The 24138-nt window shown below is 40.5% G+C and overlaps 1 protein-coding gene across 2 annotated transcripts in view; it reads left to right on the top strand.

Annotated features, from left to right (window-relative positions):
• The first annotated feature begins 3234 nt into the window (after nt 1-3234).
• The window catches only part of pawr (PRKC, apoptosis, WT1, regulator), a 70411-nt gene continuing 49507 nt past the window's right edge, over nt 3235-24138 (top strand). Inside the window, exons 1-2 of one of the 2 annotated variants that reach the window (XM_044343214.1) lie at nt 3235-3421; nt 3736-4425. In XM_044343214.1, the coding sequence (XP_044199149.1) occupies nt 3877-4425 (549 nt within the window). In that variant the 5' untranslated portion in view covers nt 3235-3421; nt 3736-3876. Of the gene's footprint in view, nt 3422-3732; nt 4426-24138 lie in introns of both variants that reach the window. The other variant, XM_044343215.1, reaches the window with a different exon arrangement.

Below are 24138 nucleotides of genomic sequence, written 5' to 3'. Positions count from 1 at the left end.
ATGATCATTTTACAGCCTGGCGAGCAATGCATTTATCCTCTTTACCACAAACATGTTAATGCATAATATAGCCATTCCTTTAAAAAAAATTTAAAAAACACTGCAAAGCTTCCAGATAGGATATTTTGATATTTCCATTTGGGAATACATTACTGGAACACTAGTTTAAAAAAGCAGCAGAGCAGCGTTCATGTTTGCATAGAAGGAAACACTCAGTGACAACCTTTGTGCACCCTCATTCCCCCCCCCCTCCTCCTCAAGAGCAGACAGAAATATGCTAAATATGCAGCAGTGTGACCTGAGTCCATAGATAAAGGTTTATTTTGGGGAAAGGCGCCTCACTCTCTTGCTCCACCTAAAGTTTTCTCATTAACTGTAACAGCGGAGATAATGACTGGATGCCTGCTCACATTTTTAGCCCTTTATGGCAAATAACACGGGCCTATTAGCATGTAAACAGGATCTTTTCACACATATATATATATATATATATATATATATATATATATATATATTTAGCAAAATTAACATATCAGTTATAAACTTGCCTGAAAGTCAGTGCACCCTTGGGAGCAAAGCTAGACACACAAATCTCACACCATAAGGCTCATACCCTTCAGCACAGTCAACTCATAATTCTATTATCGTGGCATGAAATTAGATTTCTGACAGTAAGCGCCTATAGCAGGTTTAAATCACCGTGTGGGGAGAAACCTGGGCCCGTACAATTGTGTAATGGCAGAAAGCACCGGGATTGAATATCAGTGGAATGCCACACGGGGTTATTACAATGGGAGCTTTGCATCAACACGCAGCGATGACTTTCAGTATGAGAGATTCATCATATTTTCCTCTATAAACTGTGATCATTACGCAGATGAGCTCCAGAAAGGAGATGATGCTGACTGTGCAGCTGTTTTTTTGAGGGTTTTTTTTTTTTTTAGAAGAAAAACAAAGCTGAGATATTTTACTCTATCCTGCTGCATTTTTATGATTTGTTTAGAGTGAAATTCATTCTTGGCCTTCGAAATGATTTTTGTCGATCTATGACCCCTCATAAAACTCCCGGGGTCCTTCATATCTGCAGAAAAAAAAGTTCTTCTGACTGCCCTTTAATTCAACAGTATAAAAATAACCTTTATTTTATGGAGAGCTTTCCAAAAGTCAAGTACTTCACACAAATCATCAAATAAAGAAAAACAAACACGAACGTTGATCGAATAAATTTAACTGGACCCAGTTAGACATTTAGTAACATAGTTCAAATTCCAGCAAAAAGAGCCTAAAATAAAAGAAATAAAAGATGATGTGGGTAAAATTAGATAAAGAAATCAAACATCCACTATCAGGAGAAGGCTTCCCTCCCTCTGAACTTTGATAAATACCAAGCACGGGTCAGTTAACTCACCTTAAATCAGTCTTTACTCAAAGTTTGGTGTTTTAACATTTTAAAAGTTATTTTGTCTTATGTAAAGAAGCTTATGACCCTGATTTCACTTTAAAAAAATACTCTAGGAACATTTTGGAGGGTCTTAGAGTGAAAATACTTCATGAAAAGCTGAATGTGGACATCTTTCATGTGTATTGCAATCTGTAAAGACACAGAGGAGTCTTCAGGTATGCAAGATTTCAGCATTCTCTGCAACCACGGCGAGAGGAAATAATCGTTTCAATCTTCTTATATTGTCCTCAACCTGCCCATTAGCTGGAATTGAGTGAAGAGGTTTTAACAAGGAGGCTCTCCTCTGATCAGAGCCGGTTGGGTGAGTCATCCGGCGCCCGAGGGAGTCAGTCTGTGGGATCTGCGTGGGAGAGCTCAATCATGGACAAACAGTCTTCTGCAGAGATGTTGCACTCCGACTGTGCAATTATCAAAAGGCCTATTGAAGACGGTAACTCACAGACGCTGCGCTGTCGGTGAAAGTCAGGGTTGCAGAGGTTTACACAGTAGTCTTATGTAACAAGCTCCTGAGGTTGATCAATTAAATTTACTGCCAGACTGTTGAAATGTAGCTTTGAAAGTCCTCAGCTCTTAAACCGCCACTAACACCACTCTGTGTAAAGCTGATTTCATGTGAAGTGTCACTCTAGAGGTGGAGATATTTCATGCCAGTCTTGTTCAGGATGTTTTTAAATGATTCACTCTTAAATATGAGGATGTGTTTCCATGTAGAGCTGCCACTAATGGTTGTTTTCATCATTGATTGATTCATTGTTTGATCTATAAAGTGTCAGAAAATAGTGAAAAATGTAAAGAGTCAAAGGTGACCCACAGTCCAAAACACAAAGATATGAGTTTACTATCATGTATGATTTTTAAAAAGCTTTAAATCGTCACATTTCAGAAGCTGAAACCAGTGAATGTTCTGCATTTTTGCTTAAAAAAAGACCAAAATGATTGTTGGATTATCAAAATAGTTGCCAATTCATTTTCTGTCTATCAATTAATCGATTAATCGACTAATCGTTGCAGCTCTACCTCCATGTGGTGCAACTTTGTAAGAAAGAACTCTAGGACTCTGTATATTCTAACAAGACAACCTTTTTGGGCTTCAACTAACCCTTATTTTGATGATCAAATTATCTTTTTATTACTTGATGATTCAATCAGTTTATAAAATTACAAATAATGACAAATCCCAACTTTTCAGGGACCAAAATGTATGTATGTAAAACCCCTAAAAGTATCCAGTTTACTACTAGAAAAGCAAACTAAACAAGTCATTTTGTATTTTTTACTTGATAAAATGACTCTCAATCAATAGATTCTTTGAATTATTGTTCATTACTGTATTATTTCCTCATCCAGTCTATTAAATAATCAACTAATCATTTCACCACTGCACCTTTCCACACATTATTAAACTTTACTCTGATACTATGAAAGATAGAGAATAGGCTGCTGTATAACTTCCTATTAGACTATTACAGGAATGATACGGTGACATGATGAAATAAGATGAAAAACAAAGGAAATGCTATTTGATAAGGTCACTATAAAGCAACAATGGATTATAAAACAATACACTGTAGCAAAATAAAGTCATATATACTATTAGGCCTACATATTATAATACAAGATCATATTTGGATCATAGTATTTATGGGAATATCACATAATGCAGTTAAAATACACCATAAATGACCTCGGATAAACTATAAGACCCTGTTGGGGTATTAAAGGACTATTACAGTGACTTTATTCTCAGGCTGGACTCCATCTTTCACTTCGGGTCGAGTCGGAGCTACTCGTGTGTTGTCGGGCTCACCCGGCGGTGTGCCAGAGGGCAGAGCGAGCGCAGCGGCCGCTCTCAGCGCTCGAGACCAACGCCATTCATCCGAGCGGACCCGCGCGCGAGGGCACACCTGGTCTCACCGAGGAGAGGAGAGCACTTTAACGACACAAAACAGCTCCACACAGGTGAGTTTCTAAACTGTATTTATACTTCTGCTGTCTTTTTCGACAACTTTGGCACACTTTCACTTTTTTTATTGGAGAAAGAAATCATCAGAGAGACTCGGTGCTTTGCAACTTTCATGTCATAAACTCGCCGCAAACTTTGAAAGCCTGGTGCTATTTTTCTTTTTTTTTTATTGGCGTTATGTAACAGCCGCGTCCTTAAAGAAAACATTTATGGGAATTGGAGGAGAGAGAAAAAAAAAAGAGCAAGTGAGGACAGTTTAAAGTTTTGTTTGTCATGAGGCTGACTTTATTTTCCTCCTACCTGTCAGCAGCACCCGGGTTAATCACTTGAGGAATGCGGTGCCATTAGGACGAGAGCTGAAAGTTCATATCAACTTCAACTTGAGTTAATTTTCAACAACTTGGCGTGCGAGGAGGAACTTATCAAAAAAAAAAAAAAAAAAAAAGGGATCATGGCCACAGGCGGATTTAAGTCAAATGCCACGACGGACTTTTTGGAAGAATGGAAGGCCAAGAGGGAGAAAATGAGAGCTAAAATGCTCGGGGACATTGCCGCAGCCACCGGTGCCACTAACGCAAACAGCACCGGCGGCGGCCGCACCGAGCTCAACAACAACGGCAACCCGGACCGGAGCGCCTCCACTGGGAACTGCCTCCCCTCCTCCTACGCGGTGGTTCGGTCCGCCTCCGGCACGGCTCTTAAGAGACCAGAGGAGGAAACGCACCACCCTGCCCACCCTGCTGCGCCCACAGCCACAGCCACCCCTGGGGGCAACCTGAAGAAGGCCCCGCCTCAGATGGAAAAGGCTCAGCTTTGCGCTTCCCCGGACTCCAGCCCCATGGCTTGCAATGACAGTGACAAGGAGAGCCCATCACCCAGTAAGGGCAAAGAGAAGAAGAGCACCGGTCCCAGTGCCAGGAAGGGGAAAGGACAGATTGAGAAGAGGAAGTTGAGAGAAAAGAGGAGGTCGACAGGTGTTGTCAGCATGCCATCTAATGAGGTGAGTCAGTTATGTTTGACCCTTTAAATGAAACCCCCTCCCCACCCCTCACCCCCCCTCTTGTCTCAGGGCTAAGCTGGGATGGTTGTTTATACTGTACTGGTGTTTGATGCTGCTCTGAAGTGGGATGATGATACCTGGAGGCCCATGTTGTGATGGAGGCAGCTGTCAAAACCTCTACAAAGACCACCTGACAAGTGTTTCTTTGTGTGTGTGTGTGTGTGTGTGTGTGTGTGTGTTTTTGTTGCATGTGAAAAGCCAGAACGCCTCAGTAATGGCATGAAGAACACAGCCAGACCGGCCCATATCAGTATTAGAGCTGCAACCATTAGTCGATTCACAGAAAATTAAACTGCAACTATTTTGATAATCGAATAATCAACTTTTCAAGCTGAAATGCCGTAAAATGATGATTCCAGCTTCTCAAATGTAAAGATTTTCTGTTTTTCCTTTTCATATACGACATTTTGGACTGTTAGGCAGACAAAACAAGCATTTTGAAGTTCTCACTGTGGCTATTTTTAACTTTTTTTTTTAACATTTCATAATCTAAATGATTAATTGATCATGAAAATAATCATCGGTCGCAGTCCTAATCGTTGTTGACATCTAATAGATTAAACAATTTATCGATTTATTTGAACATAATCAAACTTTTTACACAAAAATCCCTTAAATTCAGTTAAAAAAAAAGAGTCAAGACTAAAATGTACTGAGCAGGATATTTTAGGGTTGTAACTAACTTGATAATCTGCTGATTAGTCTGTATTATTGTCCATTTACTAAGTTTTTTTTCTCCAACCAACAGTGCAAATCTAAAAGTTTTTACTTTCCAATGATATAAAACAAAGAAAAGCAGCAAATCTTTACACTTTAGAAGCTGAAATTAGTGATTTTTTTGGCATTAATGCTAAATAAATGACTGTTTATTATAAAAAATAGTTGCAGATTGACCGATCAATCAGTCAACTAATCTATTAAGCATTAATCTATAAAAACCAAAAACAACATGACATGATAACACTTGCTTGGCCAGTGTATCAGTGGAGTAAAGTTGGTGGGCATGCTGTAGAACACTTGTGGTCACAGATAACTGTGGTCCATATACTCAGCATGTCTGTAACAACAGGGCAGACGTCGACTTCCAAAAGCTGCTTTTTTTTTTTACATTAAATGCCAAATTATCCAAATCCGAAGAGACGTTTAGAGGTCGGATCAGAGTTATCTTTGGAGCGAGGTGTTAGATTATTAGTAAAGGCTTCCTTCAGTTTGTTATTGTTGTATTTTAGTGTTATACTTGATACGGATGTTCGTTTTTTGGGGGGTTAGTTTGTTCAGATGTGAGTTGGTTTTAAAGATTTTTCTTTTCTCTTTTGTGAAAATATGTTTCATGTTTCTTGGCTGTCTTTCTTTTTTTTTTTTTTTTAACATCTCGGGACCACGTAGAAAAAGTGTTCTTACTCGTTACGGATCTACTGTGCTCTTACCCGAACTCAGGAGAACCATAAATAATTCAAATCAAAAAGAATAGCACTTGTTTTCCAAAATTCCTCCCATACATGTGTCTGGTTTAATCTCCCCTCTGTAGCGAGAGAAATGTAAGCAGCCCTCAGATGTTGGGAGGGGCGAAGGGGAGGGTGAGAGAGAGGGAAGGGTTGTCGGCTGGTGCTGGTGGTGGAGGTGTGTGTGTGTGTGTGTGTGTGTGTGTATTTGGGCGTTCATTGTTATTCAGTTTAAATCATGTCACACTCCTGCCTAATTCCTGTGGTTCAGACACATGCAGGAACTCTGATATGAAGCCAGCCAGCCAACGCGATGAGAGTCAGGCTTGCACTGTGATTATGAGCACTCGCATACGTTTTAAAAACCATCGTACACACACATTTGTCGGAATACATGTTTTTTTCATTAAGGTGATGGTATTCCTTTTCCTCCTTCCTGATAAGCCACACAGAGCTCGATGCCCTCGGGGCAGCACAACTTGGAGTTTGACCAGTTTGTCAGTTGGCGCTCCACATCCTGTTATTAGGTGCTCAGCAGTGCCGAACAAAGCCGTTTGAAAACTGGTCACAAGCCAGGCTGTAATGCTGGGCTTCAGCACTCCGAGCCGTGCCAGATATGTTAGACCATGCCCATAGGCAGCTGATTATGTAGTAAAGTGGATGAACAGACTATTATCGGTGGAGGTGGGAGGTCATTTGATGAAGTGGTGTGCTGTTTTTTTGTTGGTTTTTTTGAGTGAAAACTGGAAGTGTCTGATCCCAATGTTCACGACTCAGCTCCCCATCAGTGAGAGTGTTTATTACAGCTGCAGCTAACAATTATTATGACTATTCATTAATCTGATGCTTAAAACATCTGAAAACAGTGATAAAAGTGGCCAGCATAGTTTCCTAAAGTCCAAGGTGACATGTTCAGACTGCCTGGTTTGTTTGACCATCAGTCCAAAAGTCCAAAGATATTCAAAACAAACAAATCCTCACAAACGAGCGACTGAAACTGGGAAACGTTCCACACTGTCGCTTTAAAAATGAGCAAACTCGATTATCAAATTGATTATCAAAACAGTTAATGATTCACTTTCTGTTGCTCCACTAATCGATGAACTGACTAACTGTTGCATGCTCGCTAGCATTAGCATTTAGCGCTAGCGCTAGCACCACTAGGATCAGGTTTTTTGGAGTATAACAGTATCACTTCCTGGTTTCAAAACCTCGAGATATCCAGAATATGCTAGGTGAGGTATTCAGAGGTTTATGATCATTCTCCGCCTTGTGTGCAGGCACCTTATCAGCTCGTGTTACATAACAGACTGTAAAAGTAGGAATATGAGCGGGACGTGATAATAGGTCGAAATGAAAGTGAAAGTCTGACATTGATAATGCAGAGGACAGATTGTTGACATTAGGCGTACAGATTTGCTCAATATGGATGAGTATGAGGACTATAATGTCAACAGAGATATGAATAACCAGGTTTCTTTATGTCTCATTTATTTTGACCAGAAGGAGACTCAAAACCGCGGTACTTTCTATTCATGAGTAACATCCACTAACTTGGAATTTCAGTTTATCTTTAATGCTTTGTGTGTCATGTGTGAATCACGCGAGAGGTCAACAGGGTCACGCAGTTACCAGCTAATGTGATCTCCTGGGACTCATCACAGAACAACAGAAACAGTGAAAGTCGCCGTTTTTCAGTATTATAGACGTGAACGGTGTTTGAAATCTTGTTTTGGCAGTTGTCTGTGATGATTTGAGATAGCTCTGTTTTCCTTTTTCCTGCATCCGTCTTCATCTTTCGCTCTAAAACGGAAATCCGCGGCAAAGAAAAACAGCTTTTAAATCGATGTAAAGCTCAGAGCTGCAGCCAACAATCATCATCATTATGTTTAATAGTTTAGTCTGCGTGTCAGAATATAGTGAATTATTAGATGACGGGCTATTTGTATTGTACTACGCGCTGTTCATGATGGTGTGTTTGTTGTGACATCTTCAATGTGAAGATGTTTTTAGAAGCACTTTTCAACAAGAAATGTTAATAGTTCAATCTCTCAGAGGATCTGGCTTAAGGGCCCCTTGAACTGTTCGGCCCCTGAGCCTGTCCCCAGTTGAACTGTTGAGTAATCCATAAATATATTCAATGTACAAACATATAAACCAGAAAAAAAGCAGCAAATCCTCAAATTTAAAAGCTAAAACCAGTAAATGTTTGGTATTTTTGCCTGAAACTGTCTGTTGATCCACTAATCAATGAATCATTTCAATACAAAAACTTGTATTAAATGTATATAATGTTTATTCTTTCTCCTGTTTAGACACATTGGATCTGTACCTGATGACATGTTCAACTCTGAGATACTTTTTTGTTCTCACACTTCACCATTTTTAAATGTTTAGCCAACTTAAACCACTCTCACTAAACAAGAGCTCAAGTTTTCTAATCCCACTTTAATAACAGGAGCTTTATCTCTCAGGTCTGATGAGCTGAGATCCTGTGAGCTTTGGAAACATTAAAAAAAAATGCCCAAACTGGCGGCGCATCAGATTTATATATATATATATATTCCTCTCGTCAAATGTTTTTCTTTCTCCTCCTGTTGCATATAAAGAAGACCAAACTATGCAAATGAAGCCTCCCTCACACAAGCTCTCTTTGTGATGTGAATATGAGTGAACAGGTGTGAATAGAGATGCCTGGGATTATCTCCCCCGCTCGTTCTGTGCAGCATAATAGCTGTTGAACGGGATTTTAGAGCATCTGGGGAACCCAATCTTCTGCCTGTTGAGGTTATAATGGTCCGATAAAAGCTTGCTGCTTCACTGGAGAAAAAGACACTTCTGCGCCGCATCAATCAATACCTCCTCTCCTGCTCTCCAGGAAGGTGTCTCCTTTCTCTCACCCCTCTCGCCGCCTCAGACTGTAGCGCATTGTTGCGAAGGCTGACCTTTGACCCGCTCACGACGTGCTTATGCAACAGAGGAATGTGGAAACCGGCGAGCGTGAGCGGAGAGAGGTCGAGCATCTTTGCGGGGATCGGGTTTGTTCATCTGAAAATGTTCCGGGTCGTGATGTAAGCGTGCCCCATGAGGTCTGACAGTGATTCACGTCGCTCGTTGTGCTGCGTTTAATGACCTCGGTGAGTTATAACGCTGCGTTCAGGCGCTCCAGAAAGGGAGTGTGAAGTTTTTTTGTTTCATGTGGACGGGGCTGGAGCGGCCCCACAGAGGCTACTGCTGCTGGGTGTGTGTGGAGCCCGCCCCCCCTCCTTCTCTCAGCTATTTGTCTGCAGCGTCACAGAAGAGGTCAACAGGTTTAACATGCGATACTGTGCCGAGCGCTCGGGCAGTTAACACTCTGGTGATATGACAACATGACAGACAAGGGGAACAAGTGGGGTCCTTGTTTAACCCAATCCTTTATGAATCTAGAGGGTTGTTGATATGTTCTGTGTTGTTATGCAAATGTATCTTCACCTCTGTAACCCCCAGTCATTACAAACTCACACTGTGCAGCCAAACTTTATGCTGAGTTATATTGAAGATCCCACATTTTACAGAGATACTAAATATGTCAGGGTGCAGATTGTGGAAATGTATATTTAAAGACAACTATGCTGATAACTTTTCAAGTAAAAATGGCAAATATCTGGTGGTTTCAGTGTCTCTTCTTTGTTTAATTTGACTGATGTCTTCAAGTTTTGGACTCTTGGTTGCATAAAACGAGCTATTAGAAGTCACAGTGTGGTATAAGATGATTTTTCTAACCTTAAAACCACTTGAGAAGTTAATAAAAGTGAAAAAAATGGATGTTAAGGGATATGTTAAATGGCAAAGTGTGTGGGCTCTGTGGTTTGTTTTTATGAACTTTCGGACAATTTATTTTTTAACAAAATGTTCCAGATCTAATAAACATGAAGTTAATTGTATGAAAATCCCTTTTTCTCCTGATTTTTTTTTTTTTTTTTTGCTAAATCAAAGCTTAATCTTACTTTGGAAGTTTTTACATCCATGTTGCTCTATGTCAGTCTAGATAAACTCTATACATCGTTGAGTTTCTGGCGTTAACTCTCACCTGCTCTTTCTGCCACTAATAAGCCTTCAATGCCTTGAATTCAACACACACCCCGGCCTTGTTTGCGCTCAAATTTCTTTCTGCTCCATTTTCTTCTGTGGTGAAGCTGAAGTTCAGTCAAGGGTGAAGTTGTATGTTTTGAGAGGGGCCGTGCTGAGAGTGCACAGAGTCCAGACAACATTAGATCCAGTTTTGACCCAAAGTGGCCTTACACAATACACGGTTTGACACTTGTTTAGTGGAAAAAGACACTAATGCGTGTGTTTTTTTTTTGTTGCATCTTAAAGCAAAAGCAGCTGCAGATTTGTGAGAAATGAACTTCGTAATCATTTCTGTCGTTAGTGGCAAAGTTGAAGCTTTATTTGCTGTTTTAAACACTTAAGTTGTTTAAAAGTTGTATGTCGGTACGGTTTTTCATGTTTTATTTCACTGGCTGTAGATCAGATGCGGTGTGTGTGTGTGTGTGTGTATGGTGAACAAAATGAACTGAAAAAAGTTGGATAAAATTCAATGTTGGATTCAATTAAAATGTAAATTACTGTCACATTTTCTCTCTCTTTCTCCTTTTACAAATGTATCCAAAATAGCTGCGGCACCTCCGTCACTTACCGATGATCATGAATTTTTGAATCAGCACCGTGAAATACTGAAAGTAGTTTGGTTATCAAATATAATTAGGCTCTCAGTTCACAGCTGTGCAGAAGAATTCAAGAATGTTAATTTGCATGGGGTGCGTGTTTCACTCGCTGGTAAAAACCTTCTCCAAACAAGGTCACATCATCACAGTAAATACCACAGAGATTTTATCATGGGCTTAGGTAAGCAATGAGCTTTTTAGGCAGGGTGTTTTTGTTTCTTACTTTTCTCTTGTTGATTGAACAACAGGAATGCTAAACTCTTTAATTAAAACACGTGTTCTTCAAAGTGAAGTTTCCCAAGCCAGAGGCACAAGTTCCCAAGAAGAAGAAGAAGAAGAAGAAGAAGAAGAAGAAGAAGAAGAAGAACATTTTGTCCGGTCGATTTATTGGAATGAACTCTGGGTTTTTTTTTAAGAGCCACTGTCACTGGAAATGTTTCAAAGGGGGTGACTAACAGGGGAGAAAAAAAAAAAATTCCCGGTGGAGCGATTCTGTGAATGTTGAGGGAATTCCAAAGAGGGAGGAAAGAGGAAGTGTTGCTTGTCTGCTTTCTGAGATGAAGTCGTTACCAGCTCAGACCCTTTCCATACCGGTACCTGGGGGTCTCTTAGCACCTCATAAAACACGCAGCACCCTTGTAATGGGCCGTGGCACGTGGTTTTGTGTTACGTGTCAGGAATGTTACGTAAATTTTAGCTCCCATTAAAGTGACCCCTGACTAGGTGAGCGTCCATTATGCTGTCAGATGGTATCAGATCACTGGATTAGAGTTAAAGAGGCTGTGAGAAGGAAATATCAGTTGAACTACTAGCCAGGTAGCTGCTAGTCAGTTTACCTACACCTGCATGTTAAATCTCAATACTCTCTTGGTTCTGTTTGAAATGTGAGTGCAGTATCAAGCCAAAGACAACTGTCAAGTGCCACAAGTTGAATCTGATAATCCCTGATAGACTTTTGTATGAAGCCAAAGTTGTTGCATGCAAAAATGTTGTTTAGACAGCATTGAACACTTTATACAAGTTTGGCTTATTTTATGGAATTAACCAAAAGGTTTTTGTAGAAAAATATGTTTTTTGTTCTTCAAAGTACGGTTGAGCAACATGACTCGTCTGATGATGAAAAATGATACCAACAGAGATTTTTTCACACTGTTTATGCCAAGATACCTATCATTTTAATACCTCTGGTTGCAAAATGTCACTGTGGGCAATATTGCAAATAAATATTGGATTGATTTGAATGATTCTTGCCTTCATGTGATGAAATAACCAGTACCTTGATGTGTAAAGTGTTTATTTCACCAGATTAACTAAACAAAGACATTCCTATTTCTCAGTTGATATTCTGGGAAAATAATATATTCACTACATATGATATTGTTACTGAAACCCGAGTATTGTAGCGGCACTTCTGTTGAAATGTTTCAAAAGATAACCATCTTCTTTGTTGTCAGGCTAAAATACTACGTCTAATCTTAGTGATTTTCTTGTCATGTCATCAAAATTTTGGGTCAGTATTGTCTCCAAACACTAAGAAGGGCTCCTGAAATGTTTGTGATGCAGAGTTTTCACCTGTTCACTAGCGTCTCCTCGTCATTGTAACATACTAGATATCAAAAGATGCTTTACAGACACAGTCACACGCTGTCGTTCATGTTAGATTTACAAAGACTCAGCACTTCCTATCATCATTTTACCTTTCTTGCAGAAGCATTAGTGTTCAGTACAAGGTTTTTGCTGAAATTAAGTTCAGTATCACCTTCATTAAACACATGTGGAATGAAAAAGTTAAAAAGTTTGGAACAGATTCAGTCGCGGTTTGTTTGTTGTCAGTGGCTCCTAGGAGTCAAACCAAGAAAAATGTGAGTTTAAAAATGTCCACAGCAACTCGAACTGAATCTGTGTCTACATATTTTTTTATTTCAGGAGCAAAACATTGAGAGGAAATTCAGAGCAGACAAAGACAGACACTAAAAATTCCTTTGATTTTTGTTTGTCTTGGTCTCATAGTTGTTTGGAGTATTTAGATATTTATAGCAGGAGTGTCTGTTTTTTTGGCACCGCTTGGCCTTTCTGTTTGATATTTACCTTTTTAGAGTTTTGCTGCTATTTGCACACAAAGTCTTTTTAATCCAGGTCACTGCTCTTTAGTTATGGCAGTTAAGGAACTTTATCCAACTGTAGATTATCACTGAAGAATAAAGGCTCCCCCCCCCCTCCCTCGTACGGCATGCACAATAAAAAATGCAGAGTCATGCAAAACCTGCGCTGCCCCGCGAGCGCTGACGTCACGAGCTCACATCTTGTGAATAAGTGAGACCGAGCCTGCATGTTTGCCTGCAGGCTGACTCGCTCTCTCTCCGCTTTCCTCCCTTTTAATACGGCTCTCAGATCTCCATGGCAAGTGAGCCTTTTTTTTTTATCCCCCAAAGTCTGGTCAACTGAGGGTAATATAGTCAGTTTCAGCATGGACGGCCACTAAAACGGAGCTGTCGGTAAAAGCAGATAGTTTCCTAACAGAGAGGCATGTGGAGTCAGTGTTTGCATGAGACATTACTCACCTCTCTGCTACTGCTTGAGTGCCTTCTTCCTGGTTAATCTTTAAGTCCCGAGGCATACAAGTTGGGTGTCAATAAACTAGTATTGTATTAGCGTCAACTTCTCAAATAAGCCCCTAAATAGAGCAGAAATGATTGATCCGTCCGTCAAACGCTGTGAGGCCTCTCTCTGAATAAACCTTTTAAACTCATGTGCAACATAACTCATGTAAATATTTAACCGAATCCACTTTGACTGTTTTCACTGCAGCCGCAAAACAATGTGAGAGTGAATAGCCGTGTCCTTGCCTGACCCTGGATTCAGGCCATTGTTTTGTTCCGAGTCCATCCATCCTCCCCCCCTCGATAATTTTATATTATTTAAGTTCATCTACACGTTTTTGAGAGCTTACGTCACAACCGCCTTTCATCTCTTTTCCTTCCTCATCACCAGCATTCACGCTGAGCACATTACCACACACTGGTTTTGTGTTGTGATAACTGACACACAGCTTACATTTACTGTTTGGGATTTTAATCCTAATAGTTAATGGAGGCATGCGGAGATAAGCGATAATCGGTTTCATGCTTCCGTTTTTTTTTTTTTTTTTTTTTAATAAGTCCCCCCCCCCCCCCCCACACCCCCGTTGTGTGTGGTTGTTGAGGAACTTTCTGTACTTTAGCTGCCAGGCGTCTTGCTACTCTGACAGCACAAACAGACACGGCAGGGGGTGTTCACTAAGAAAGTAGTGGATTAGAGGAACGAGGGAATGTATGTTGTGATTTTGTGTGTGTGTGTGTGTGTGTGTGTGTAATGTGTAACCTATTTGTCGGACATTCCTGTGTGTTTGCTGACGACTGTGGGGAATTTGTGAGTCAGCCCTAATCAGGCCAGTCTGCATGATTAGGCATTTGGGAGCCTGTCTGTTTGTATTCATTAAAGTAGAATTACTTAGAGACCCTGCTCTCCCCTTTTTTCCCACTCTTGTCTATTTTAAACTGCTGTACACACGTGATATGTCTGTTTCTCACTCTTGTGAACGCTGACGTCCCTGCGGTGGTGGAAGAATTCATGTCCTTTAAGAGGGATCTTTTGAAAGTTAGACTGTTAAACTCTTGAAATAAGAAATGACACAATCTCATTACAAATAAAAAGTTGAATACACTCAGGGGCTTTCCTGCTACAACCTCACTTGGTCTGGTATGACCAGTAGCTGATGGTGGCTAATGTGAGCTGAACTTTAGATGTTGTGGGACTTTATGGCTCTCGTCTACATGTTCTACTGTTACACTACCTTTTTAAGCTTGTCTGTAAAGAGGATGCCATGCTTTTTGTGACTTTTTTGTTATGTTTATACTGTTGTGATGTGTCGAACGTCCCTCCTGTTGCCAAGGTTGTTCGCATTGTCCACTCACATATATCGGATTGGATTTCATCTTGTTTGAGAAGTTTCCATTTTTGAGTAAACTATGAGAAGAAGAAGTAAAATCCTGCGACTACTGTTTGCTTTACGTAGCCTCCGGAGCTGGCAGAAGTCTCCCGAGGGGCAGCTTTCCGGAAGCTGATAGATGCTGATTGGGACGGGGGGGGGTCTTAAAGAGACGGGAGCTAAAACGGCCTGTTTGAGATACGGACTGAGCTGTAGGGCTGCATTAAAGAGCCATAAAAGATAAATAAGGAGTTTTTTTCACTTTAAATCAGCAAAGATATCCCAGTAGAGCCCCAGAATGCAAATATAGAGCTGAAAATGTGCAGAAAATGTCTTCTTTAATTAACCACATTACACGCTGTGTGACCTTTACATGTAGCACCTCCACCAAGTCACTCAGTTTAATGTTTCCAAAATGCCAGAACATAGAGCCAAAACGTATCACCCCGGCAGGTTTAGTTAAATCAACAATGTTTACCATTAATTATCGTTTGCTCAAAAGCAGACCGGTGCTGTTTGAGATCTGACCTGACATTTCATGTTCTCAGCCTGCAGCCGCACTCCCCTGCTCACTCTGCCGTTTTTATTGCACGAGGGACAATAAGCCTCAGTTATGTTTGTATGAGTGAATGCACACCAACAGACTGATTCTGTCTACAGTGCAACAGGTTTCACGCTCTGCCTCTGCGTGTTATGTCACCACAGATCTCACTCAAACTCCCCCCCCCCCCCCCCCCCGATAAGCATCGCCGTTATCAGACCAGCTGGTTTTTACATGTGTAACCCAACCTGCACTTGAGGAATGATGACAAACACAATTCCCCCCCTCTTGTTTCAGTTAAACGCACGAGGTCTCTCGATCAAAACAATCACAAAAGACAAGAGTTTGATGATGTTGTCAAGTAGTTAGGGATCATGGGAGTTGTTGTCTTCATTGTTAAACAATGAAAATCACTCTGACTCAGACAGAAGAAGAAGAAAAAAGAGAGGTGAAATCATGCTCACAGACGAGGTAATGTATTAAAAGTTAGATTCACGTTATGTCATTTCATTCTAATTAAATAGCCACAAGTAACGTTAGCTAATGGACGCTTCACAGGGACGGCTTCAGCGACAGAGCGTGCAGCAAATGGCGATGATAAATAGTGCTCCATCACAAGCGAGCAATACAAACACAAGTAAACAACAGAGCGGCCAGTTAGCCAGTTCATCGAGTTCCTTCCTCACTGTCAGACGTATCATCTGGGGAAACACGGGAAAGACCAGAAGTTATAGCAAAAGGGGACGCCATTGACAGGCAACCGAATGAAACGGACCATTACCTTGATTAAAATTATGGATATCTGGGGGTTTGAACATTGTTTGGATAATGTAAGTACACAACTCAACAAAATATATCACGTAAGTCTAAGTCGTTTTTAGACATTTATATGCGGAAAAGTTACATATTATGTCTTCAGGAGGGAACGTGAAAGACCCAGACGCAGGAATGTTGGCTTCACGGGATGATGTTCTTGAGTCTCGCCAGTTGTTTTGTTTGGCGATTTTTTTGCTTCTCATTTCTTACCATGGAGAGGACAAACTTCATTTTCACAAACACAAACTGAGCTGTGCAAGAAACCATTTCAATACTGAACTTCAGTGGTGTTCTTGGCACATGTGCTATCCCTAAATGAAAACAAATAAGATTTATTAGAACAAGACATATGAGGATTTATGTAGTAATTTAGGCAGAAGTGGGATTGTTAAAGAAATATTTTAAACACCAGCGGATTGATTTCATTTTCCACTTTAGACAGACTCGCTGGAATATTAGATAGATATGGAGGATTATCCCCCCATGGCTGTTTGAAAAACTGCACATAGGCCTCAGAAAGTCACACATCAAAAGGTCATGCCGACGCAGTATTGAAAACACAGCTCAGTGAAACAGCCCAGGAATGCAGTTGAACCCTTGAAATCGAATAAATATGTGGCTCAAAACTGCCAAACGCAGGAAGCCTTGATCTTTAAGCCTTTCTTTCCAACAAAGGAGCCTGAAACCGGCTTCAGCAGAAGAGAAGGGCCTACCTGTTATCAAGCGTATGCCTTGAAGCTCGAGTGTCTTTATGTCTGTGCATGTTCTGGTGTTGTGTTGTGTTTACCGAGGCAACGTGCCATTTAGACACAACAGTAGAGGGAGTTATCTTCTTACCACCCAGCGAAATACCCTATTTCTCATTCCAACTTTCTCCTGCTGTCTGTACAGTGCAGATACATTCAGTAGTGGGAAATGTACATAAGATACACAATAGACAAGGAAACAAAAGAATCCACTTGATAGAATGACAGCCTCTGTTAATGTAAGAAAACATCAGCACACTGTTTTGAAGTAAAACATTTAGAGTCACTACTACACTGTTAAAAGCCAACTGTTCACATGGTCATTTAGTTAACAAAATTAATCACAAATGATATGCCAGAAACCCCCCCCCCCCCCCCCCAAAAAAAAAGATTAATACACATTTTTTACAGCGGACATTTTGACATGTCATAGCAGAAAAATCACTGGTGCAATTAATAACATTAATGATAGCTGAATCCCATTAAGCTTTTATTCAAATTCATGACCCAGGTGTAGCGCATAAAGTATGGCTTCCTTGGACACTTGAATGGAGCTGAGCCATCGTTAATGTTATTAATACCACCTGTACTTTTCTTATCATGACAGGTCTGGATATCTAGTGTGAAAAAGGTTTTTGTGGTAATTAATCAGAGGCGATACATTATTATGTCCAGGGGAGGGAAATTTTCTTGACTTAACTTAATTTACCACCTTCACTAAACAATTTTTTGGAGGACAAAGCATTAAAAAGAGTAACATAACAGCTATGAAACCACCGAGTGCACAGACAGTAGATGGATAAGGGACATAGAAAAACATTTACTTTTAGATAATGACGTTAAATACTAACACGAGTCTGCGAGTTCTGGAAACACCAGACGCCTTTTCATCTGCATTTTATAGTGTTACATCATTGAGAGGGAGGAAACCCTGACAACTGTCTGATTTACTGGGTAGTCCCGGTGTAATATATTCTGTCAAAGCATTTCCACCGATCATCCGTCATCAAAGCAGCTCGTGGGATGAAACACCTGACGTAGAACCCGCTGTTCAAGCTCCTTGCAGGTCTTATCACGTTTCTGACTTGCACACCTCCTCAGTTGCATTCGTTTAGAAAAAGTCAAATGAAATGCAACAGTGCAGCGATAAAAAGCAAAAATGTTGGGAGTGAAGATGGTCTGATGGGTGAAATTAACCTATGTGAATGTAAAGTCTTTGATAGGATATGACTTTTTGGTTTTGCAATTCATGATTTCTTGCATTGTAATTAGATTAAATACATTATTATTATTCATTATCTCCTTCTTTGCTTACACTCCTTCTTGCTAGCTTTCACATAACCGTTGTTTTAATAGCATTTCAAATACTATATGTTTAACATGTTCCACAGACTCTTCTGAACATACAGTATTTGTAAGCAAAAGCTGCATAATAGCAGTTAAAAAGTGAAATCTTTTAGACTACAGGGTTATTGTGCAGTAAGTAATCAGTAAGTAAGAGGTCGTCACATTTGAGTTTCTGAATTGCTAAATGTAAAATAATATGCACAGTATGCAGTAGTTCCCTCAAAATTTCCTACACTGGAATGAAAAATAGCTTCCTAGAAAACTCAACTTCGCCTCTTCTGCTGAGAGACTAATGAGTAACGTCTCGTCACGCCTACCCTTACAATACATGTGTTTATTAAAGGGGCAAGTGTATGAGTGAACATGACGGCATAATACCAGTCACGGCTTATCAGTGAACTATAGCCACAGTTACATTATGACACCATTGGACCGACATCTGGTGACTTCACTTTACACTGAGATATGAACATGTAAACATGGTGCTCTAGCAACATGTAGACAAATACAACAGTAACCAGTGCCACGCTGTCAATCTTGACATTGTTGGCAGGCACACCCTGTTAGCGGACACTCACACTGTACAGTGCAAACAGAGCAGCAGGACAGTGATGTGTTTTTTTATTACTTTGGCTCTCTATTGCAGCACTCTGGGTATGAAATGAGGATGTTTCAGTCATGCCTTTATGTTCACATCCGTAGTGGATAAACAGTGTAGGACTTGTAGACCCTTTTATAGAATAGTCCATCAATTTTAGGACAGTGCAGCGAGGAAATGATCTGAAACACAGACAGTTATTTTTCTTGACTTTAGTCCAATTGATCATGCTTTTCACCTGGTGAAGACCAGACTCAAGGCAGAAAGCCCCTGAAGTAGCAGCAGTAAGGCTTGGCCAAACATCACCTGGAAAGATATCAAGTGTCTATTGATGTCTGTGTGTCATAGACTTGAGCCACTTATTGATTTTTACACAAATACTTTAAGTTCATCTTAGCTTGTTCAATTACTTTCTGTCCCCGAAAACTGGAGGAGGATGTAAAGCTTTACAGTTCCTGCACTCTTCATCTGATGTGGATGTAAAAACCTTCAAAATAAAGCTCAAAGTCAGTACTTGAACCTCATACTCATTGTTTTACTTTCAATGCAATGTGCTGGCGTACATTGGCAACACAACAAAAAAAGGTGTGGCTGCACTCTAGCTAAGGATATTACAGTATACCTCATACAAGGATCCCTGTAGCACGAGATGCTTGACTATTACCTGCCGTATATTGGCTTTCAGCGACTCTTCGTCCTTTTCACAGGTTTAACTTTTTGTTGTGAGGCACTGAAGCGTTTCCAAATCTTGTTCTCTGTTGGATATTATAACACCGCACCCTTGTTTCATCGTCACAGATCAGCTCATGTCAGACCTGTCCAACAACAAACGAACAAGAGCTGCGTCCCTTCTGTGCGCTTTCACCTTCTGTAGATAATGATGCCAGCACGGATCACCGGAGGCTCGCCGTGCTCTCGAACAGGGCATACCTGACTCACATTAACCTTTGCTGTAGTTTCGTTTCATTCCTCAGACGTTGTTGTTATTGTAATGACCTTCCTGTGATGTAGGCGTTAAGTTCATATTGATAATCATCACTAGTTGCTGTTATTGGTTATTGCGGTCGGTTAGCGACCCATTTACAGAGCAACAGCGGGGTTTAGGAATGCAGACAGACTGATAATAAATAATATATCTTGTTTGTCTGTTTTTGTTTCAAATGGAAATATGTTTCATATTACAGCTGACAATACTATTTGTCACCATTTTATATATATATGTATCTGTTATACATATAGTAGTGTGCTCTTTGCCCTCAATTTGACGGCATCTGACTGCAATAAATTAAAGGTACCTGTCATGATCAAGGCACCGAGCAGGAACTAGACACTTTGATTTGTGTTTTCACTGATTTATGACCTTTGCATATTGGCCTAATTAGCACCTAGTTTTGCTCTTATCACACTGATTCTTAACCTTGATGATTTGAAGATTCACATACAGTATTAACATATCAGAATAACAACTTTTTCAAGGCTTACCTGCTGTATTTAAACAGCTGTAAAAAGTATCAGCGAGTCTGCTGCTTTGGCTTTCCAGTACGTTCCACATAATTGAAAAGAGATGACACTAACATGAACAGACCTCAGATCTGCAGCGTGACGGAAGAGAACAACTTGTTACGAGTCTCAGTGAAGTGTAGACAGCATGTACTTTGCTCCGTGTTTGTAACCTCGGGCGTCTCTTCGCTCACCCCTTTTAATTTTGCATCATCCACGCTGTCCCATGAGCTGATTACAGCTGTGGAATATTCCAGACCTCCCTCCGGCCATCATTCTTGGATGTTAGGAACTTTTTATTTATTCTCTGAATACTTCTGTCCAAGCCGTTTTATCTTATTTTCTAATTCACTTAATAGAAAAAAGATGTTGCATTATTGATGCTCCTGCTAATTTGTTTTCACTCGTTTCTGTTCGGCCATCAAAGCTACAAGAGTCAGTCATGGCTCTGTGTTCAGAAAAAGAGAAGCCGAGAGGTCATTTTTAGCGTACCGGTGTCTTGCTTTCTCACCTCTGTGGGTATTAACCTTTACCTGTGGCGCTGACAGCCTCCTAAAAGATTCATAGCCAGTGAAACTTCTCAGTTCAGTGTGACAGATTGGATTTTCATCACGAGCAGCCCTGGCTGATTTTATGGTTTTCTCACTACCGTATGTCATGAATCTCCTTTTTCCACCAGCTCCTTGTCTTTCTGTGTTTCATCTGTCTTATTGCTTTTGGCCTGTGGATGCATATTGTTTATTTTCCCTTTTTCCATTTGTTCTCTCCGTATCCAATTCTAATAAAAATACTGGCTGGTCCTCAGCTATCTCCTCAAACAGCTCATTAGTAAATCAGTCCTCGAGCCTGCGAGCATCCATAGTCATTTGTTTGCGTCCAAAGGTTTCAGGCTGCGAGCTCATAAGTAAACATGAGGTATAGCTGTGTGTGTGTGGCCTGCGTGGCCTCTCTTCTCTCTCTTTCTCCTCACCTCTATTTTTTCCTTCTTCTTCCCTTTTTTCACCATCGGTCCAGTAGCCAAATGTGGAGCTGTCCAGGGCAGGATGAATGGGCCGATGTCACCAGCTGCATCTGTCCACAGGGCTGGATTTATCTTCCTCGTGTCAGCCCGAAAGGTCACACAATCAAGTGAAAACAGTCGTTTGGCCCGCCATTATCTAGAGGACGGCGAGAGAGTGTTTCATGTCCCCCCCCGGGGGGATTCTTTTGAGAGGTTACCAAATGTAAACAGGGTGCTTCTGCTGGACTGGCAACAACTTCATGATTGTCACAACGGTGAAAAAGCATGACAGTCCTGTACTATTGACTTCTAAGTTGCACTAGACATGATTGTTTCATTCGTATACTCCGCATCACAAAGTGGAGCTGCAGTAGGGAGCATGACCTACTCGAAGCACTGAAATGGGGGCTATTCAGTCTCTTCAGGATCTTGCAGTTTTTTTTGAGATTATCGTGGCCCAGAACCTTTTGAAGAATTGCGTTTATATACAGAACTTCCTGATAAAGAATGTAATAGGTTCCAGTCAAGTCAATGCCCTGCTTGAGGGCATTTCTGCCTGTAGCTGCTAGGGATAAACTTTATTGCACTTGTACTTCTCTTTTTCCCTGATCTGAATCTGTAAGGTAACATTTCCGCTTCCCACCATTCTGTATTCTGCTGCCAACAAACTCCATACACCAGATGGCTAATTTTAGCTGCTAGTTTAGGGTTTGTTTGTTTTTTTTGTGGAGATTGAGGCTTGATATTTTTTTTTTGATTTTGTTCCAGAATTGGATTATTATCATGCAGAACATGAGAACTTGAGAACATTTAAAACCAAATATATATTAAAACTATGTAACACACATGTAAAAGCATGATATAAATCAAATAATGTAAGCACATAAAACACATGTCCAGTGATAAAGACACTTAGAGTGACCGTGCTAAGGAGTTCTCATTCAGTCAAAGGCTTTGGAGAGCAGGTAAGCTTTAAGTCTGGTTTTAAATGTATATACTAATGGGGCCTGTCTTAAAATATCAGGAAGCTGATTCCACATGCGTAGCGTTAACCTGAGTGACAACTAATAAACTGGACCATGATGAACTGAGGGTTGTAGTGGGAACCTTAAACTGTAAAAGCAGCAGTGAACAAATACTTTGCTCTGTTGTCTGGACTCAAAAACATTAAATGTCTTCTTATAATTAATTTTTTATAGCATCATAGTTAAAACCCCAGAGTGCTGTGTGTGTTTTTAGCTGCTGGAGGTTAGAACTTTGAACCGCCTCTTTCCACCGTTTGATGTTTCCGTTGTGTAAAATTGCACAGTACAGCGTTAAATAATTCACTTTCTGAGGGTAATTGTGATGCAGCTAATGTGTTGAGTCCTTATGCACGGCACCACTAGGACAGAAGGTGGTTATACCATAAGAAATAACCACCCTCAAAATCCAGTGAATCAGTTTCCAGCAAATAAGCGAGAGCGACGATCTGATGTAGGCAGACTGACACATGAAATTGAAATTCTTGTTTGCAGTGCTTTTTTTTTTCTCCCTCCGTGACATGATGTTGGCAGGAAAAACTGTTTACGTACTGCACGCTTTTGTGCTGTAAACCAGTTTTTCATTTTCAAGCTCATATACTTGTGTCATATCTCATGCTTGTCTTCTGTCTGTCACGGTAGTCAGGTGAAAAGGAGAACAAGGCTCGAATTTACCACAGAGTTGATTCAAAGACCGTGTAGCGAACAGACTGTAACCTTTTCCCAATCCATGCTGTTAGCTGCTGGTGGGGAGTTCAGACTGTGCTTAGCATGACTCATGGTCTGGTTTGGTGTCTGCCAGCGGACAAACACAATGGCCTCTGTACACAATAGGCCTGCCTCTCTCCTGCTGGAATGCAAAACATGCTCTAACGGTTTCCGATACTGTATATCTGAGTATTGTGTTACTTTGCAAGCAGGCAAGGTGCACTCCACAACAAACACCCGACTTATTTAACAAATACCCAGACAACCACAGAGGTACTAAGTATGGTGGCGCGGCATCAAATTTAACTGAAGTAGAAAGCAGAGCTGCAACGATTAGCTAATTAGGCGGAAAATCGTCAACCATTCTGATGATCAATTAATCGTTTTTTTAAGAAAAAATGCTAAAATTCTCTTGTTCAAGTAGGTTAAATGTAAATAACTTGGTTTCTTTTGTCCTCTATGATAGTAAGCTGAATATATTCACGTTGTTGACTGTTGGTCGGGACAAAACAAGACATTTTAGGTTGTATCTTGGGCTTTAGGAAACTGTGATTGACATATTTCAACATTATCTGACATTTAAAAGACTAAGCGACTAATCAAGTCAACAGAGTCATCGATAATGAAAACAATCATTAGTTACAGCCTTAATATCAAGTAAATTATATGATAATCATTAATAAAGTCATTACTTGCAAACCCTGCAGACTAATTCACCTTATAGCCAGCTCATTAACATTTTTTACTTTTACTTCCTGTTCCAGTCTGACATAAATGGGATAGAATAGAGTTGTGTAATGAGCACGAGCAGTTATGGCCTGCGGCTGAACACTGCAAGAAAAGAGTGCCACCCATTAAAAGAAAATACAAGAAAAAAAGACATCACAGTACTGTGCAAAAAAGTGCAGAAAGGCCAAAGCAATTAGCATCAAGAACAGACAGTTATTTCACTGGAATGCCACTCAAAACTTTCTCTCTCTTCTTAACATATCAGTTTTTATTACTTCTGAGCGGAAAGGAAAAGTTCTTTAAACAGGAAGTGTTAACATGAAGACTTCTGATGTCAGTGCCTGGAAGTCGAGCCCCCTCTGGGACTTGTGGCACATTCACAAAGATTAGCGTGATTGTTGTGGCAGTGCAGCCTCAAGAAACAGCCAATCACATGCAGACGGCCGGGTTTCTCCACGTCTGCTCTGCGCTTTGTTGTCTTTTCTTCTCTCTCTCTCTTGCAGGAAAACTTCTCTGTGTTACAGTAAC

Source organism: Thunnus albacares, chromosome 23 (assembly GCF_914725855.1).
Source record: "Thunnus albacares chromosome 23, fThuAlb1.1, whole genome shotgun sequence".
NCBI lineage: Eukaryota > Metazoa > Chordata > Actinopteri > Scombriformes > Scombridae > Thunnus > Thunnus albacares.
The sequence above is the reverse complement of the archived record's forward strand: the minus strand, read 5'-3'. Positions and strand labels throughout refer to the sequence as shown.